Source organism: Cheilinus undulatus, linkage group 19 (assembly GCF_018320785.1).
Source record: "Cheilinus undulatus linkage group 19, ASM1832078v1, whole genome shotgun sequence".
Lineage (NCBI taxonomy): Eukaryota > Metazoa > Chordata > Actinopteri > Labriformes > Labridae > Cheilinus > Cheilinus undulatus.
The window spans coordinates 24689800-24710432 of NC_054883.1; the positions used below are offsets into that span (position 1 = coordinate 24689800).

At 38.9% G+C, this 20633-nt stretch overlaps 1 protein-coding gene across 1 annotated transcript in view; it reads left to right on the plus strand.

The window, feature by feature from the left end:
• LOC121526995 overlaps positions 1–20633 on the plus strand; it is a 135173-nt gene that overhangs the window by 35243 nt on the left and 79297 nt on the right. The window contains exon 4 of the mRNA XM_041813623.1: positions 20030–20101. Coding sequence (XP_041669557.1) covers positions 20030–20101 — 72 coding nt within the window. The remainder of the gene's footprint in view (positions 1–20029; positions 20102–20633) is intronic.

Here is a 20633-nt window from a genome sequence, read left to right on the forward strand (position 1 = left end):
AGCACTGATCTAATGACTTATTCATGGGCCACAATGACACGACCTCTTAAAGACACTACATGACAGAGAGCAGAGGGATCAAGTCAGATCGTCATATCAGGTGCAGGAGATCATTGCATCTAATGTAGCCCGTTAAGTAAGCTCTGTGCAGGCAGGGCGATGAGCGCTCTGGTGTTTGCTGAATTCAGAGGCAGTGCAGCGGATATTTTCAACAAAGGGAAGCAGTAAAAGAGAGAGAGAGCGAGAAAGAAAAGTGGAGAAAATGACAGAAAGAGGTGCTGAGGAGAAGTGTCAGACTGTGTTTCTGTCCCAGAGGATCGTGTTTAAATTGGCATGTTGCAGGGAGAGCACTGTTAGACTGAATTTAAACAGCTGCCGGCTTCACCCACAGCAACACACACTCACACATGCACACACACATTTCGGCCCTCCCCTGCTCTAAGTTTGCGTGCGGAGCTGGGAAATTCTCCATGCTAATGTGCCAGGGTTTGTTTTCATCATCAAATTGCAAATGTTTTAAATATGCATCACACACACTCACACACTGAGACTACCCACATTATCCACTCAGAGCACTGACAGTCTAATACGTGTTTTCATACAGTTTCATCTGTCAAATAAAAGCTGAAGCGGCTTCCACCCATGTTTATTTTTCAGACACCACTCCCATCATTTTTCACTCATATTTAATCTCTAATGCAACAGTTTTTGACCTTTACAGAATTTCAATGCCCTTCCTGCCGGCGGTGTCTCAAGATTAACACGTGTAATTTTTCTCAGTGTGGTAGAACAATGAGAGAACACGCAGATTAAAGAGAAGGCTTAGCGTGTTTGTACATGGACACGGTGCACACTGGAATCTGAATCTTGAATACTTAAACATTCAAACACAAACATAACTACTAATCATCTATTTCTAAACAAAGTGAAGGTTAAAATTGATTTGAAACTGCAGACATTTTTTGTTGTTTTGCATTCAAAAACTATTGTGTTATACTTGAACTTTGCAAGAAAATCATAATGGTGTTTACACAGGCAAGGACGAAAATGTCTCAGTTTGCCACTGACACTTCCAGTTGCAATTTCTCTAGTGTCTTTCAAAGACATTGAAATACATTTGAATGTTCATGTGTTTCAAATACATGGGCCTGACGTGGCCATGGAACAGGCTGGGTGGAACTGGTACCTTGTAGTTCCTAGAGCACCTCCCCTTTTTGCATTCTTCATACAGGATGGAAAGAAAGTAAAGATGGTTCAGCTGCACTTTGACCAAAGGGCAGAAAGCCTTCTATAATAAGGATGTGCATTTCCTCAGTGTGATACTTTGGGACGATCTTGGTATCCAGGGTGTTATTAACGCCATGAGATTTCTCAAACTTCATCGGGTTCTCCAACCATGCATAGTGGAGGAAGGGGAAGACTAAATGTGATGTAAAAAAGGATGCTGCTGAAATAAGGGTGTTATGCTGCAGCTAATCCAAGATGGTGGATGGAGAAACAGAGTCCAGCACGCTCATGGCAGGCTTTTGACTCTATATCGGTCAGTTTGTTTTCATGTACAGTGAAGTAGATCTACAGTTCTAACATGATCAGGCAATGTAATTGGACTTTTGTCCTTGTCCCAGAATGCATATACCACAGGAGAATCAAGTTATTGGCAGATGAAAGGCTGGACTGGCAATCTGGTATACCAAAAAATGTTTGAAGAAGGCAAAACTTGCCTCTACTTTCCAAATACAACTGCTGTGCTGTGATCTGCCAGCGACAGGCATTCTGAGCAAATCGCCCCTATCTTGTCAGTCTGAGCAGTTCTACTGCCCATGCTTAAATCTATCCATGTAGAGCAGATCCATCCAAACAGCCGTACAAATGTGCAAAGTATTCAGTCGACCTCAAAATTCAACACAGTGCACAGACATCTGAGATGCCATATATCTCAGAATGGAAAAACATGCAGAAATTTTCAAAATAATGTCAGATTAAACTTCTGTTCAGTGTTAGGGTGACGGTTGGGATTCCAAAAGTTAAAAGTGAAAAAAACCTGACCTGAAAATCAAAATTACAAGAAGTTCAATAAAGCCGAATAAACAGTCTTAAAAAAAAGCTCATCCTCTATGTAAACATTCTAACGCAGCAAATGTAGCTTGCATAGCTCCTGTTAGCTGTGTAAGCTATGTAGATAATGTAGCTATGTAGCGAACATAGCTCTGTTGGCTGCATAAGCTACATAGATAATGAAGTTACATAGCAAACATAGCTCTGTAAGATGTGTAAGCTACATAGGTAATGGAGCTGGGTAGTTAACGAAGCTATGTAGCTAAAGCTGAGCTTACAAAGCAGCTACATAGGCAACATATCTATGTAACTTATGTAGCTAAGTTCACTTTAGCTATGTTTGCTAAAGCTTACTTAGCTACATTAGCTCATGTAACAATGTAAATTATGTTGCCAGCGTAGCTTTGTTAGCTTTAGCCAAAGCTTATGAAGCCAAAGCAAGAACTCATAACTCAATCCTGGATTAGACAGCTGATCTTTTCTCTGTTTTAGTTATTAAATGTTGCTCAGTCTGTAGTTTTTGCTATATGCTTATTTCATGAATGTTACAGCAAGGTTTTATGTGTAAAGTTGAATTAAAATAAAAACTAAAACTGGAAGTACATTGTACCAGCAAATAAAGCAGTTCATTTCTGAGATATACAGACTGTCTTGACAACGGTGCCATTGACGAGGAAACTTTAACTTTTGAAGTGGAAAACCACCAAATTTTACATGAGCTCACCCATCCTCTGTAGCAAACGTAAACCTTTTAACTTCATAATGTGGTTACCCATGATGGAAGCAATAAAATAATTGAATCATGTCAAAATGAATGGCAGAGCAACCCCCAAAAGGCAAAATAATCAGCTGTTGGCTTTCTAATCCTGTGTGAACTTGCAGTTCCCCCATGATCTCTGACCTCCCTGTCTTTTCTGTGCAGCGCAGCTCTCCAGATATGCTTCCAGTGTGCAAACCGTGCTGCTGCAGAGTATGCTGGTATATGTGGAAATTACAGGTCATGTTATAAAGGAAAGAAGGTAGTGTAGACTACCTATCTTATAGTCTTCTCTCAATATGGAGGTTTTTCACTCTAAATCATAAATGAAAGTTTGATCTTTCTTTAAGATCACATATTTATTCTGCATGATACATGTCTGACAAAAACCTTTAATCACAAGCTTAACTGGATGTTAAATAACGTGTTACAGCTGAATTTGTTATTAATGGTAATCAAGTTTTTTTTATTTGTGGTTTGAGAGTGTTTTTTGTTTTTTTTTTGTTTTTTTTTACCCCCCAAACAAGCCAGACTCTGTTTGAATTTAGGCCCACCATCCTTGTTATTTACAGCGCGTGTGGGTAGGCTAATCTGACTGAGTGACCCCAGGGTCTGCAGCTTCAATGAGCAAACTCACAGCTTACAGGGTCATATCAATGTTCAATGAAAATGCTCAGAATTCACTGGAAAACTTTGAGAAAGGAGGGTTGTCTGTATTTGGCAGGATGCTGATTTATTTACTCACATTACAGCTCATTAATGCAGCTAATTCACCGTGTTGCTGACATGCCTGTGTTTGTTCCTTGTAGTCAGAGTGATGAGTCTATGACCGGTAACAGCACAGGCAGAGATGTTAACAAGGTGTGGGGTCACAGTAACTCACGTTAGAAATTGTAGATCTACCTTCATTTTATGGATCTTTTCTTCTCTTCGCTGAACTTTTTTCACTTCCGCTTTTGCCAAGTTGCCTACCAAAATTGCATTTTGCAAAGTCACACAATAACTATGTTATAGGAGCAAGTTGTTCTCTCTGCGTCTTTAATACCTTTGCATTTGCTACAGAATGTGATGTTATTTTTGGGAAACACCTGAGAAAAATACAGAGGTCCTGACCTCAGTGACCTCATTGATAGGCCATATTTGTCAGAAGTATTACAGTCTGTTTTGCAGTGTCAGGAAGCAGTCTGCTGGAGCAGTTACAAAACTTGGAGCACATGTTCAGGATTGAACCCAAAACATGCCAAATAAGGACCAGGATTAAAAAAAAAACCCTCAAAAATCACACTTTAAACAGCCTTTTTGGAATTGGTCAGAGATTTGAACAACATCCTGTAGGTTTTCAATGAACGCATGATTTACATCAAATTGCTGTTGACTCTAATAAATTCATGCAATGAGATATTCTTATCTCAAACTTAATTTAACCTAGTCTGAAATAGATACTGTACGGTTAGTTATAAATTACCACATCTCATCTGACTGAAGCATTGCTTCTCAAATCTGTGAGGATAATTTGACAAATTAAAAGTGATAAAATTGTCAGCATGAAGTATAACCCAGTTTCTCTCTGTCAGCGTTCACGATGGCCCAGCAAACGCTGTGACATTGAGACGATGTTGATGTGACAGCCTGTTCCGATGTTTAAAGGCAGAGTAAATATAGCAGCAAAATCAAACCCGAGTCACATCCATCCGTCGTCCATACAGCTGCCACCTGCGTCATTTTCAGAAACCAGGACTTCGATATCTGACTGATATAGTTCAAAACAAGTGTTTTCACATTTTTCACTGTGCTGTACCATCATATTGTAAAAACTTTGCCTGGGATGATGTTGAACTTTGCTACCTCCTGCTGTCAAATGTTTGCTGGGAGCTTTTATTTGATTTTCTGGGGAGAAACAGCAAATCTTTGCTTCAAGTTATGGATAACCCAGTTTAGGATGAAGGAGTGTGAAATATTTGTTTGCCCAGGGTTTATAAAGTCTCAATAAAGTTAATACTTCAAAAGTAATAAAAGTCCATGTTTGGACACGTTTCAGAGCTTATCTTACATCCCATGCATTAATCCTTTCTGTTTAAAGACAAGGAAAATGTTCTGTTTTGACTAGACATGATAAAACAGCTTAATCTAACAGCACTGTTTGAAATAGAAAATACAACACAACAACAAACCATGCTGGGCGTCTGCTTTGTTAGAAACATTATACAAGACTGTTTATTGTAGAGCCAAACAAACAGAGCTCTTATTTTCATTGAGTTGATGATTACTACAAACATAAGTCAATTTCACACTGCAGGAGAGACGAGTATCACAGCAACACTTTTTGATAACAGGCAGTGATCATGACTGTTCTGTTCATCTCCTCCACCTGGAGTCACTTCAGTTTAGTAAGATTTAAAATGAAAAATTGTGAGGCGAAGGTGGTCTAGTGGTTAGCTGTCCTTGAAGCCAGTGGGCCAAGTTCAGGTCTGGCCCGTGGCTCCTTTCCCACATATCATTGCCTGCTCTCTCTCTGCTTGTTTCCAATCCTGTCCACTGCCCTGTCTCTTATACTGTCAAAATCCTAAAAATAAATCTAAAAGATTAAGTGCTTCTCAAAAATATATACTGACTTGCATTTTGTTGAGTCAAGTTGCATAGTGACATCATGGTACTTGACATTTACATTGTATTATCTAACATGATGGAATGTTACTTTGTTACATTTGTTACATTCTTACGTAGTGTTACATCACATTGCATTTAGTTGTAACAGTTTAGTTGTACATTGTAACCTTGAATCAGGTCATGTCACATCAAGTCATGTCAACTTACTCTTTTGCAAGATCATTTTTGCACATCACATCCACAAGTCATGTCATGTTCCTTTTCTGCAAGATAATTTCATACACGTCAAGTCATGTGAAGTAAATTTGTCGCAAGATACGCTCAAACATGTCACATTATGTCAAGTAATGTCAAGTTCCTTTTTTATGATACATTCTCTCACATCAAGTCAAGGTACTTTTTTGCAAGATACCTTCTTACGTTAACCTTGCGAAGCAGATGGATATGCCCGTTTACATATATTTATAACAGTACAGCCAAAGTCATCTGCATCTTTGAGGGTAATAAACAGCAGCAAAATAACCTGCTGACACTGAGCTCCACAGTGAAAAAAAGAAATAGTTTATACATTTAGATTGATTGGCTCCCTGAGATACTCCTGACAAAGTGCTTTAAATAACAACAACAAAAAGCTTTAAACAGCACAAACTATCTAAGCGACCAAGTTTAATGGGCATTTCACTGTAAACAGCTCTTTAACAACACAGTGACACTCACATCTCCAATGCTGGAGACATAGCACCTTCGTACACCATGCATGGAGACTTGGCACACAGACCATCATTGCTTTTGCCATGTTTCGCGCACTGTCACCTAGCATGACATGCACATTCTTTTTCTCTATTTTCCATGCTGGAAACATGTTATCAAAAGCAGCTAAAATTGCAGCTGCTGAGTGAGCACTCCTGTGAGTGCAGGACAGGTTTTTTTAAGAGTGAAATCCTCATCTAACCACTTAGGCAGTGAGGCTCAACATGCTAATAGGACGAACACTTGATGTCCATATATCCGTGGTGAAGCTAATATGTTTAGCTTTAACGAGGAGCTTATCTACGTGACTGGAAATAAAGTTTGGCAGTTTAGGTAAGGCTATAAACGCCTGCTAGGTATAACGCAGAGAGGCTTTATATGCATCATTAGCCTGCTGAAGCCTGTATTTTCTACTATGCTGAAAGGCTGATTATCAAGAGCTATACAATTCAGTGATTATCCTGTTCAGCTCCTTACCTTTGGGTGGTTGCTGCTGTATTTTTTAGCTTTGTCGAATGACTTAAGTAGAAGCTGTTGACGAGTTTTCCCTGGCACAAAGTTTTGTCATTCTATGTCTTAAGAAAGTCCTTGTAGTCATCAGGGTGATGGTTTTTAAGATGCAGAATTAAACTGTCGAGTCCTCTTTGTATCATATGTACGTTACAAGCGATGCAAACAGCTACTTTGCTGTCTTGTTCCCACACCTCAAACTTCTGCCACAAAGCCGACGTGTAAAGTTTGTTGTTGGCACACGTCCGGTGCTTAATTATGATGTCACATTATTGGCTGTACAGATAGGCGTAAATTTTATTATCGACCAATCCCGATAATTAACTTTTTAAGCTATTATTGGCCGATACCGATATACTGCCAATAATACCGAGCATCTCTAGTCATTTAATAAAATTGAGTGAGTGCATTTCTTTTGTTCACCCCCCTTTTGCTATAACTCTGGGTCACCCCTTTGGCAAATCTTGTGTTCTACCCCTCCACTGCTACTGTCTGTCATGAACTTAATGTCGCCTACCTTTGTGGTGGCTTAAGCCTTGCTTGAATTATGTATTTTGTATGTAATGAATTAGAGTTTCTACAGACTGACTAAACAATGTCAAATCCTCTGTAAATGGATGATAGATGTGACTTTCTCTGGACTGGGTTGCACAGACTGGCAGCCTATGCTATCATCCTTTTGCTAAATTAAGTAAGAGTTGTGAAAGCTTCTCCGCCACTCTCAATAGATTAAATTTAGATAATGATAGCTTTCTGAGGAGGTGATAAGAGAAAACATCTCCTTTAGACTGAAATAGACTGAGTGATTCCTACCATGAGTAATAGGAGGGTAAACAGCAGATCACTGGAGACTCCTTCCTTGTGACTCATGGGCAATAAGTTCTCAGAAAGGAGAGAGGGAGGAGGAGGGGGGACCATAATAACATCATTGTGGCTGTTTGAAGTCGCATCAGGCCTATTTCCCAGATACAGTAAGTACAGGCTGTCTGTATGTCTGCTGGCCTCTCGCCACTCAAAGGCCACATTCATGGAGGCGCTGCCGCCCTTACAGAGGGCAATTGGATCCACCGGATACCCTTCCCTTCTCACGCAATGTTGTGTAAACCCAGGGAAAATGACCTCAATATGTCCTAAACAAGTTAAGGATGAAGATGCCGCGCCCGCTCACATGTCTCAGGCATGATAATGTGCTGATAGTTTTATAAATACTCGCTCTCATGCACACGCAGGAGCTGCACAGTGTGTCGATGTGTCGAATCAGCTGATGTTGGCTGACAGATCATCTGCACCATCTGTTTATACTGCACTCCTTTTGCTTTCATCCAAACAATTATCAGTATCATCTTACAGACAACATCTCTCCAAATAATGGAGGCCCAAACAAGGTCAGAATCATCAGTTTTATTTTTGGGTCTCATGGGTTTTAAAATGATGTTTCTTTAATGATCAGTAGTGGCAAGCTTCAATTAAACTACATCTTTTCACTAGACAGATACTATAGAGAGGATAAACCCAGCAAAAAATTACAGGTGAGCTCCTGGATATGGCTTAAACTGCACAAAACATTGGCAATATTTAAGTACTGTGCAGTTTAGACAGTGTGAAGGAGTTTTCATGCAGTTTTTGGTAATTTAAAACAAGCAATATTGGGCGCCTATGACTTCCTCTTTCTGCGGTGACATCAAAACAGGTATGAATATTATTAAATCTTTATTACTGCCCTGTTAAAGCTTAAAAAGATACCTGTGCCCTATGAAAAGATAATCAAAGACATCCCTTAACCTGGGTATGAGATCAAGAGCCAGGACGTCACTAGGGTGGTCAAGTGGGAAGCTCTTCTCACTGGAGTTTTGTCATCTTGATCACACAATACCTCAGAAAGGCTGGATGGTGACCTCAGAGCCATCCCCATCCTATTTGACCTCTCCTACAACATGCACCCCTTCAGCTCAACCAGCATTGTCGCCTTCAGCAGATCCAGTCTCTGTAGCTACAGGTGGAGCCTACACCAGTGCTGTCTATCCTGCCACATGGGCCCCGACAAACAACCAGAAACAGCTTTTCCTGGTGCCATCATTACTCATCAAAAAGAACGGCTAAAAAACACAAGAGTAGGTAGAGCTAAGAGCTCTCACAATGTTGTTTGATCAGGCTGTTAATATATGATTTACTTTAAATCAGCGATACACAACATGTGGCTCTTTTAAGTCTTACTTGGATAAAATATTCTTCCAGAAAAACTTTAAGAAGGAAAGTCTTGACTTCAGAAATGATCCACTGTGAATCACATCACTCAGTTTGTTTCCCACACTTAAACAATGAACTTTAAATGTCCTATTTGACTGCCAACCTTTATTTTTTGTCTGAATATTTTCATCTGGTTCTTGAAAAAAGAGATAGAACTGACTCGCAACTTGACTTTGTACTTTGTTTTACTATTATAATTAGAACTGGATTTTAGTGTTGGCTGAAGTCTCAACTAGTTGTGTGAAGAAACAGAATTCAATTCAACTTTATTTGTCAAAATGTTTCTTTTATTGCCCATCATCTTGATTTTTGTCAACTCTGTCAGACAAACTAAAATGCATTTTATGTAGATTTTATTACTTCAAGGTTAATGCCAAGTTTTCAGTTATCTAATACTGGTATTCAGTAATAATATTTTGTAATAAAATGCATTTTTGTCACTTATTTTTTTAAATTTTGTCACCCCTTAGAACCATAGCTCAGCTGTAAAATAAAGTTTAACAGCCTCACATAAATCAGCTGTTAGTGCACCTACAGTAGATTAAATCACAGCCCTCCTCTCCAGTCATTTTATCACCTTAATTAGACTCGCTGTCTTCTGTGCATGTGTTTTCTGGATCAATCTCTCTCTTTATCCTTATATTCAGACCTTAAGGCAGCAGGGTTATTTTATTTTATTTGTTTGGCCATCACTGAGCTTCTAAATCTTCTGTTTGATATATATTATTCTTGTGGTGCCACCGCTTGTCAGCCTGCAGGTCTGGATAGACTCAACTTGAGGGCCTGCTGGTGTGGATTCACACTCGCTCTTTCACTGATGTTTGTGTCTCTTTACATATTTGACTCCTCATATTCTCACCTTTAACTCAAGCTCTCACTTTTCTAGAAATTTCTCTGTAACCTGGCAGAGCCCTGAGATGTGGAAGTCCATACACGCTGCTTAAAATCAGTCTGCAGATTGTTCCAAGGAAAAGGTGCAGAGACACTAAAAACCTTCCCAACTCAGTTTGGACTTTTGGAGCAACACATTTTACAAAGTCAAATGAATGCAGGTTGTGTAATCCATCCTTCAAGATTTAAAGGGAGGAAAGCTCCAGATATTTGCAGAGAATGGCTTTTTAAATGAAGAAAGTCCAAAACGATGTGTTCTCAAAGAAGTCCAGCTGACTTTAGAATATAAAGAAAAATGGTGAGTGAGAAATCCACAGTTAGTGATAAATCTTAGCACACCCTAATACACACTTTCCAACAGATGATGACTCCAAGCAGAGACATTACATCATAATCCAGAATAAATATAAAGGAAGTTTCATCTGGTCTCTTTTTCTGAGAAAAGGAGAAACAGGACTTATTTCTGTAGCTAATTCCCAATAAAACCTTAAGCAGAAAGTCATAATTGGTAGACTAAAGGTCAAATTGTGAGTCAAAGTCTGTTTTATGACATGGACTGTCTGAACTGTGTTATACAACGTCAGACTAATAATACAGAGCAAACTTATGAGAGAAAGAATCAAAAGTATGGACAAATTATGACAGAAAAATATCTCATTCTAAGATATTTAGTCAAAAGTTTTGGGATCAAATTTCCATTAAAGTCCAAACCATAAAATTAAAAATTAAATAATAGGATAAAAAATCTGCAAGAGAAGTCGATATAACAGAAGAAGTCAGACCTATGAGTGAAGTTGAGATAGAAGTCAAAACCATTCAAGTATCGGCTCCTTTGTCTCCCTGGCAATAATCGGCTCTGATTTTAAAAAGACCTTTAAACAATGAGGTCAACACGACTCCCTATAAGTAATTTATGATTTCATGAATGATTTGAGCACAGTGCTGCATTTGACAGGGCATGTTAAAGGCAGAATAAAATAGACAGAGAGGAACCCTGCTGCATAATTCATCAGGGCATCGCAATAACACTTCCTTTGTTTAAATGTCACATTCAGGCTCCTACACACCGGACAAACTGCACAAATACACAGGCAACATTTTCAAACAGCAGCTCTTCATCTCAGTTTTTATCTTGAAATTTTCACCTTAAAATTCCCCCTTTTTTAAAAATAATTTCATTACTTTGACTTTGAAGTTTTTAAATCTCAAAGTGTGGACTTGTTTATCTCCGAATTGCACTCACTTGTCTTGTAATCAAAACTTTACATACACAAATTACCTTTTTTCCTTAAGTTTGACTTTTTTTTCCATTTTTTTCTTGTAATTTTCAGGTTTTTTCTTATAAGTTTTTACAGAATTATGACATACAACTTTAAATTTTGCCTTTTCAGTACATACTTATGACTGCAAACTTTGGCTTTTTATATACCACTCACCATTTCTTTTATGCATATCAAAAAATGTCCAATTTAGACAAGATGCATGTGTTTGCTTGACATTTTTGATCACTGAAAACTAGAAAGTACATTTTAGTGATGATTGGTTGCAGGGTTAGAATTTAACTTGTCATCTACCTGCCACTGTAGTGGGTGGTTTCAAAATTCTACCAGCCACACAGATTTTTTTTTTCCAGCCACTTTATTTTAACAAGCAGCATTATTTAATGATTTATAGAATAAAAATCAGGGCTTCAAGTTACATGCTAATTAAAAATAGGGAGTTTTGCACAAAAACTCCCCTCTGTTCCTCATTTTAAACTGTGCTTTTTGGTCAGTTTGTCCTGTACTCTACCATGTAATCGTTTGCTGTGCTTCCTTCAGGGGCACTTATAAATCCACAGGCATTTTCCTGCATTATAAGACTCGCTTAAATTTAATATTTTTTGCACATTGTCTGCAGTCCAAAGCCAAAACTCAGGCTTTGCAAATTGCAGATGAACTTTTGCACACTGTCTAAATTGCACAAATGCATTGGCAATAATGATGTTGTTTTATGTAGACAGAGTGCAGGAGTTTTCCTGTCGTATCCCATGATTACAAATGAGAAATTATCCAATATTTCTTGTTTTCTAAGGTGTGTCTTCTTGCTGCTTTTGTATCTAAACAGATTCCTATATAGTCTAGATGGAAGTCCGAGGTCCTGGCATCATGATGACACTACCACCTATTTCATCTGGGATCAGTCAGTATTTTCAGTATTCTTCGTAATTAGCAGCAGCACATCAGATTAGTGAGATTACAGGCTGTGTGTTCAGCTAATAGATTGTGTTGTAACACCTTCAGCAGCTGGACGGATCACAGAGTCAAACACCTGCCAGAGTCCTTCAGGCTTGAGCCTTTTACTCTTGGCAGGCTGCTCCTCTCTGCTACCTCAAATCCTCTTCCTTCTCATGCATCCTCAGCGGGCCAAATTCTCCGTCCATTTCCAGACCTTATTGAGCCTGTCGAGAGGCCTCCTCCTCCTCCTCCTCCTCCTCCTCGGCTGCTGATGTCATGACAAAAAAACACAAACTGAGGTTTGATGAGCTGGAAAATCTCATTCCAGTTTGTAAAGGATTATTGTCCACTCTGTGTAGAGAAAGCGTCAAAGTGTCAGCTCTGGTTATACAGCTGTAGAGCAGCTAATAATATTAGAAAAGGTTTGTGTTCCATCATTCATATACCTGCATATATTTAAGGTTAGCTTCTCTAGCTGGAGTATTACCCTTTGCTGTATTTTAAGAGGGTTTTTTTTATTAGATTTCACATTATTTAGAAACAAACTCTGCTGAGATAATTCCTCCTTGTTTGGCCTTTAAGGCTGTCACAATTCCACTTCCAAAAACATTTTCACGCTGAAACTTTGCTGGTGTTTTGTGCAGTGTGCCGGGGTTTGCCTGCATTTTTGATGATTGAAAATAAGACGTTTTTCAGTGTGCTGGTTGCCTTATACTTCTTTTGTCAAACAGGTATTGACACAGTTTAATCCTACTAGAATGATATAACCCTTTTAACCCCACTTGATCACCGATGATCTCAAATGGTAACGCAGGTGTTGATAACAATATCTCTGGAACCATAAGACAGATCTCAGTGGAATACATTTTGATCTGAAGCTTACCTTTTTGCCGATCTACAGATGGCTCCTGGCGTTTGTATCTCTTCCAGAACATTTTTAATCCATGCACACAGCACAGTCTTTCTTCAGAGCTTTGACACTACAACTCAACATTGCTAAATCCATGATAATGTGACTATTTCATTTTTTGTGATGAAAAACGTAGCAATGTTGCTATCACTCTTCTATTTTTACACCAGAAGTAAAAGGCAACAACTTCCTGTTAACCTGTCAGCCTATTATGATGCTCTATATCCTTGTTATACTGTTTTCTTGGTGCCAGTGACCAATCAGAGCCATTAGGTTCTCTTATTTGGTCTTTCTGGTCATATAACTTTTGATACACGCGTATGACATCCTTGCAGCACACATATTCTGATAGATTCTACATGCATTTTTGCGTAAAAATACTGGTGGTCCAAAGACAGCAAAAAGGTTGCTTGGATTTCCAAGGGCTGAATACAAGAGTCATAACAACCCTAGTAATGGTGGTTTTAAAAGCTGCAGCTGTGAATAAGAGGGTTAGCTTCTATTAACAGCTCAGTCCAGCTGTATTGGATTTGGCAGAGTGTAAACTTCAGTACCTGAAGCCAAAAAAAGTCACCTGAGGTAGTCGTACGATCACCCTAACACTTTGTTTTAACCTTAATCCCTAAAGCCTTGGCTCTGTAATGTAAGAGTGAAAGAGCCAATTAGAAACCGAGCAGTAAAAGATCAATGATTTGCAATAAATACATTATGCAATTTGCACGTTAGATTAGCCAGTGCTAAGCCTTTAACTCGTGACGTTTTGGTGTTACAGAAACAAAAATAGAAGATGCTAGGTGCCAAATACCAGGTAATTTCATATTTTTAGTGAGTAGAAATTGCAGGCAAACTCCTGAACACTGGGTACAAACGTGTTGATAACTCTCAGTCTGCAAATTTCCCTAACCCATCGTCTTTTGAAACAGATCAAAGGTCAGTGCTTTTATCGTTCTGATCATAAGAGCATGTTATGCTTTGACATCCTTATTCCATATTTCATAACCTGTGCTGAATTTTTGAAACATTAGTCACAGCTATCTTTTAACTAATTTGGCATTTACCTTCAAGAACACAGCAGCTTTCTTTATCCAAATTTGTCAGAAAATTGAATTTTCACTAGAGGATTTAAATAGAAACTTGCATTGCCAACTGTGTTAGCCATGCAAAGACAGAGCAACGAGGAGGAATGAGAGGTTGGTGCACTTATCAGTCAATTATCAGTGGAAGAATCGATTTAAAGTCTTCTAAAGTGCATTCCTGCATGAATAATCCCTGCAAAAAATATTTCAGTGTTGAGTAAAGCTGCAATAAAAGAAGCAAAAAAAGGTGGGGTAGATGGTAATTGACATTTAGATTGCATGGATATATCTCATATTCATCTAAGAAAGCTCCAAAAGAGTTTTTAAGAAGGGCAGTCATTACAGGCCAATCAGAGAGACAAAACAATATGAGGTAGTGTGCAAGCACAGCTCCAGTGGTAAACTGTGTGGTACTTTATGGACAGCAGAGCTTGTTGGTTAATAAAACTTGTGATGAGGCTGGTTGGGAGAAGAGCTAAAACATCTTTTCCTTTGTGAAAATCTTTCAATGTAGCTCTTTGCTCCTTATTTCATAAAGAAGTGTGGTCCAGTTCTAATAAATTGCATTATAATAAGGTTAAATCCAAGCTAACTGCTACATTGGAGGTAGCCGTTGCTATCATCTTCTGGTAGACCTAAACCCCACTTGTAGCTACTGCCTCTTTCTCCTCAAACGATGCTGATTGGCTGGGTCAATTTTCAGACCTGGCACAGTCACTGTAGATTGCCACTTTTCAAGATAGATTTGCCTGATGATGGACATGGAATCTGGACAGCCTGTCTACTTTCTAAAGTTACTCCTTTTAACCAAAGCCTGACTAAAGAGAAAGGAAAAACTTTAGGTGTTATTTTTGTCTTAAAAGATTGATGTATTTAGCTATAGTACTTTAGAGATTTTAACTTAGAACAAACTGTCCCCTGAGTCCATGGGTTTTGGAGGATACACCTCTGTTAAGTTGACTCTTTGTGCACTGACACAAAAAATTAATATAAATGAGGATGCTGGTATAAATATTTAGTTCTTCGTGCACATTTTTCAACATTGCACCATTTGAAATTGGTATTTGGTCACTTCCCTCCAAGACTTCCAACAAACCAGACCTCTGTAGGAATTTGCAGTGATGTGAATGATCCTTTTGTTTCTCCGTCTTCCTGAACCCGTTCACTTTCTGTCTGCCCTTCGTCTTCTCCCTCTGGCTCTCTGTCATCCCGGGTTACTGCATATTTATCCCTGGGGTATCCTGGTGGAGGGGAGGTGATGAGAGGACCGAGAGGTGTTAAGAGAGGCAACTAGATAGAAACAAGAGGATGAGGAAGAGGAAGATGGAAGATGGAAAGGCCGGGTCAGGGCAGGACATTGTTGGAACTGAACTGCTGCACAGACAGATGGAAGTCCTGCACGTAGAGAAACCAACAAGCATTAAGAGAATCTGTTTTAGTCCTCTCATGTGCTTTAAACATTTTTGCATGACATGACTTTGCCCTTGTAGGAAACAACTTTATGACCTCCCTGTAGCAGAAAGTATCTTTTTCCTGCAACATAAAATTCTCTAATTGCATATTTCAGAAAAGAAGAATTGTATTGATCCCCTAAAGCTGAAAGTTACCACAATGATCACTTTGTTTCTGCTCATGCTTTTTTTTTAGGTTGTCTTGATTGATCAGATCACTGAGTTCAGTATGAGGTTTTGTAAAAAGCAGAAAATATTGTTGTCTGCATGGATGTCTTTGCAAGAAAAGTAACAGTCCTAAAACATGATAGTAGTTTCTTGTTTTTGATAGCCTGAAGTGGCAGACAAACTCCTGCGCTGCCTAAACTGCACAAAAACAGCTTTGCTAGTGTGGTGTGCAGAGCTTTTTTGCATCTTGCATGCTCTTTACAAACCTTTTCTATAAAATGTAGCATTTTTAACAATTTTGATAACTTTTTTATTTTAATAATTGTCAAAATAACATATTATATCACTCTTTAACACTTTTAATCTCCTCATTACTAACTAACTCCTACTTTACTCAGTGGCATTGTCTAATACTTCGGTGCTCTGTAGGGATGCACCATCCCTGAAAAGAGGCCATTTTTTGGGTCCTCTGCTGCAGAAAGTTAGCAGATTGATCACTTTTTCCTGCACCCTGAAATGATGTATTTACATGTGCTTTCATAAGAAAATGTCTGGCAAAAGTTGTCTGAAACATTCACTTTATCTGGTGTTGTATTGCCCCTTCGTCAGCTACAGGTTGCACATCGTGTTTCCTGCAGCGAGGAATGCTTTGAGCACAGAGAGCCAAAAATAGACCTGCCGACCCTTTAAAGCTGAGTGCGTAACATGTTGTGGCTGCAGGGGGAGAGCAGCACACTGCCTCTTTAAGACAGGCTCCCGTGTAGTGTTTCTGTGGTAGTGTATGTGGGCATATACTATGTATGTGTGTGCCTTCTGCATGTAACGCTGACTGAGCAGGCGAGGGTTTGCGTGACTACTGCAGACGAGGCTGTGACCTCAGAAAAGTGGTTATGAAAACGATCTGTCGAAGCGAGCGGAGAGAGAGAGAGTGAATGTAAGAGGGGAAGAGCGAGAGACGTAAAGAAAGAGAGAGGTAGAGAGAGAGAGAGACCAGCCCTGCAGAAATGAGCTCATTTGCGCTATACTATCACTGAATGACACTGGAGAGCTGCCACACACTCATATTCCTTAAGGTATTCAATACATATGCACACACACACAAAGACTCATACATTTGTGCGCTCTCTGTCTGTACTATACTTAAACATGGCTGTGAGAGAGGGCAGTGGAAAGGCCACAGGGAGCAGAGAGTGCAAGCGGACTGAAGCAAAAAGTCAGAGATGAAAGAAGGGAGAGGAAAGGAGTGGAACATTTTTGTCGCTGAGGGAAAAAAGAGCAAAATAGCAACAAGAGTCAGTAATGGTGGTGTTTTTCAAAAACTGGAAAGAATCCTCTACATACAGAGAGGTTTAAAAAGGCAAATCATGTAAAAAATTCTGTTTAATGTTGTTTTTTCTTTAGTTTAATCTCTCTTGTGTGAATAAAAGCAACCATACTTTACATTAACTTATACTTAGGTATTGCCACTTTTCTGTTTTAGTTACTAAGGTTGCAAAAATGTTTGAAAATTATAGCGTTTATCTAAATCAATCAAATAGCTATGAATTATTTAGACAGGGGAGGAATGAATCCATTGAAAATTGGAGGCAAACTCCTGCACACTCTCTTCATTAAAAAAAAAAAAAACATCAGCAGTTTTTGAAGGAGTTTGCCTGCAATTTATGATCATTGAAAACACAGGATGCACAGATGCATCAGTTTAACATTGATATCAGCCATGCTGCCAAACATCTACCTCCTGCAAATTATGTGGTTATGAACAAGTATTAACTTTTCTGGTGTATCTTATCACTTTAATGCACAACCATTGGACCATGTAGTGCTATGCCATGCTAATCCTACAAGATGCTATTGGTGCTATCTGTTCATCCTTGTTTGCATTGTGACAACAAGGCAGAAGTAATCTAGAACAGCTATAAGAGCAAGTAATGGTGAGTGGCTAGGTTACAGTTTGAACGAGGTGTTTGTCCGGGATTCTGGGCCTGAACTGTTCAAAAAATGTTAAGAATTAGTTAAACCAACTCCTTGTTCTGGTGCCGATTACCAAGGGAAAATAATCTGTTGTTTACATACTCTTTCCACATGAAGTGGTAGTTCTCCCATGATCTTGTAACACTAATAACCTTGCTAATCTTTAGTGTAAATTGTGGGGAAAAAAAACAATCTAAACTGTCTCATTCTTTGCAACTTACACATTTCCATACACTATTATTGTTGCTTAAGTTAAATTAAGCTAGTTTCATAATGAAATTCCCCCCTCATAAGAGTCTTTACTTTAGTATGTAACCTTCATAATGTAAGAAATGCACTGGGGGCATGTCACACATGACCTTAACTATAGCTGCATGTAAAATAAACTGTTACAGCCAATGTAGGAGAGATTTTCAGCGCTTTTTCAAAGATTTGGCACATGCATTAAAAGGAAAAGTCAGAATAAGGAATGGCCCATTTGCTGGATATTTCAGAGACGATGGCCCCTGATCTCTAGAAATGACCAAAAATTGGATGCATTGCACCTCTAGATTTGGTGCTGTGCAATTAAAACAGCATCTTTATTTTATGATTTTTAGTGAAATCATATAGAAGTTTGAAATTCCGGTATTGAGGCAACTCTAGTCATTAGTTTTCCCACTTATCAGTATTTCCTTCTATAAATGCTTGACAATATCATCAAATCATCTGTATGATATTCAGTATTAATACAGGTGTCAAATCCCCATGAAATGATGCTTTTCTTCTGCTAATGCAATATTCTACACAACTTTCAGGGCTTTTAATGCCTTCAAAATCACACTCTAACACCTAACACTGTGGTATAAAGGTTTTGAAATGGTACAAAGTAATGATTGGGAACATTTTGCATGCTATTTTAGTTGAATTCAGCTTATTTTTTCAAGCATTTAATGATAAAAGAGGATGTATTGTAATTCAAGCTGGCATGTGCCCTTTGGCCTTTGCACTTGGGGCAGATTTAAACAAAAAGTAACTCCAGTGTTGGAAGATTTAATGCTCCCTGTAGGAAATATCTTCCTTGAAATTTTTAGTTTAAACTTCACTTTAGGAAAACAGAAATTCGCTGCACAAATTCCTGTAGATGTGGAAATTGTAACTGCCTCTCAAGGTCAACCCTCTGTGCCTTTTAAAGAGGGTGAATATAAGAAAGGAGAGCTAAAGGATTGAAAGAGCGAGGGAGAGAGGCAGGCAGGGAGGGGCAGAGACGTATCGGTGTTGGGTGAGGATTGCGTGTGAGCAGTAATGCTAGCCTTCAAAGAGCACAGAGGAGCACATTGTATCCATGCATGAGTCGCTCAACAGGGACAGCAGCATGACGGAGGGAGGGAGGGCACACCAGGACAACAGCCCAGAGAAAGATGGAGGGACGAGAAGAGGAGAGAGAGAGAGAGAAAGAACGGGTCTCTGACATGACAATCATGATCTTTGTTTTGGATCCAGGCTGCCAACTTTTACACTTTTGGTGTGAGATACACACTTTTACACTCTGTCCCACACCCTGAGGCTCCACTCACAGGTCTAACACCAAGAGGAAGTACAGTATTATAAAACAAAGATGAACTGTGCAAAACATAAATTCAGTATAACATTGCATGCAGGAATTAATGTAAGGTTTCTTGGAAAGCAAGAGAACTGTGCAGTAACTTGGATTTGCATTGTAAATACATCTAATTATAAACATATGTGATGGGCAAACTAAGAGCCAGAATGCCTTTATTGTCATTGCACAGCTGCAGAAGAAAATAGAAATGCTTCTTTTTAAGCAGTGCTTTCTTACAGTGTAAAAACTACAGTGGCCCATGAGGAAAAACAATCCACAATGGTCAATACTACATACATTGGGGATTATGTGCAGCAAATTTAGAAACAGCTTTGATTCAAATGCAAATGCAAAAGTTGGAAATAAATGCATTAACTAAGCAAATAAAAGAAATGTGCAGCAAAAAGGCAAAATAACTGCATTAACATCAAGTATGCTGCAAATGCATGAGCATAACCCTAACCCTAACCCACCCCTTTATGGTGCATATATGAAACATCTGCATTTTAAGACAAACACTGCAAATCCAGAAGTGCTCCAGGCCTGTAGGGGGCACTCAGAGGATCCGTTGGCTGGGAAATTAGTATAGTTTGACAAAACAGAGTGACATTAAAACTTAAAATAGGGACTACTTGAAGATTTCAAGAAAGTCCAGCCTGGGTTTTAACATGTTATTAAATCACAGACTGTTGGCTATGTTTATATATATACAGTACATTGATAAAGTCCTGGTGATTCCAACCATCTAGCTACTGAAGGGGACTTTTGAAGCATGTTGATGGCAGTGGCCATATTGAATATACAATCTCGAACTAACTTTTTCTCAACCTATCACCAGGCAAAGATCCAGAGTTGAAGCAAGCCTCAAATCTCCGGACAAACATCTCCACCATGCCAGCCCTTCAGTCAGGTCAGCCGCATGTCTCATGAATAATATCTGCTACATGAAATTGATACGGATGGATTACAAAGAAATGTTCAAGGGTCAGCTAATAATTGATTGTTCCTAGCATTCAAATCATAAATGATATAGTGATGTTAAAAACAGCAGTCTGTAGTTAGAACCAAACCATGAATGTTACATTCAACCAGTACCAATACCATCATGGGTAAAATTCTTGCCATAAACGATCCCATTGCAAGCATTAAAAGGTGATATGTGACAGAGAGCAGCTTGATCTGAGTTCAGTCAGACAAAGATCAGCCTGATAAGAGACCAAACATCACCATTTGTATGAAATGTGAAGCACAGAGATGAAGTAAATAGTGTTTTCTCCTCCCAAAGTTTAGTGTCTGTAATAACAGCAACATGAAGCGAGTGTTGCACAGCATCTCTGTCTGCCTGCTTGGGGCTTCAATACAAACTGGCCTCAAGATGGTTTGTCTTTAGCCCAGCACTGCAGTGACTCGTATTACAACAGCTGTGTTTGAACTAATGATTT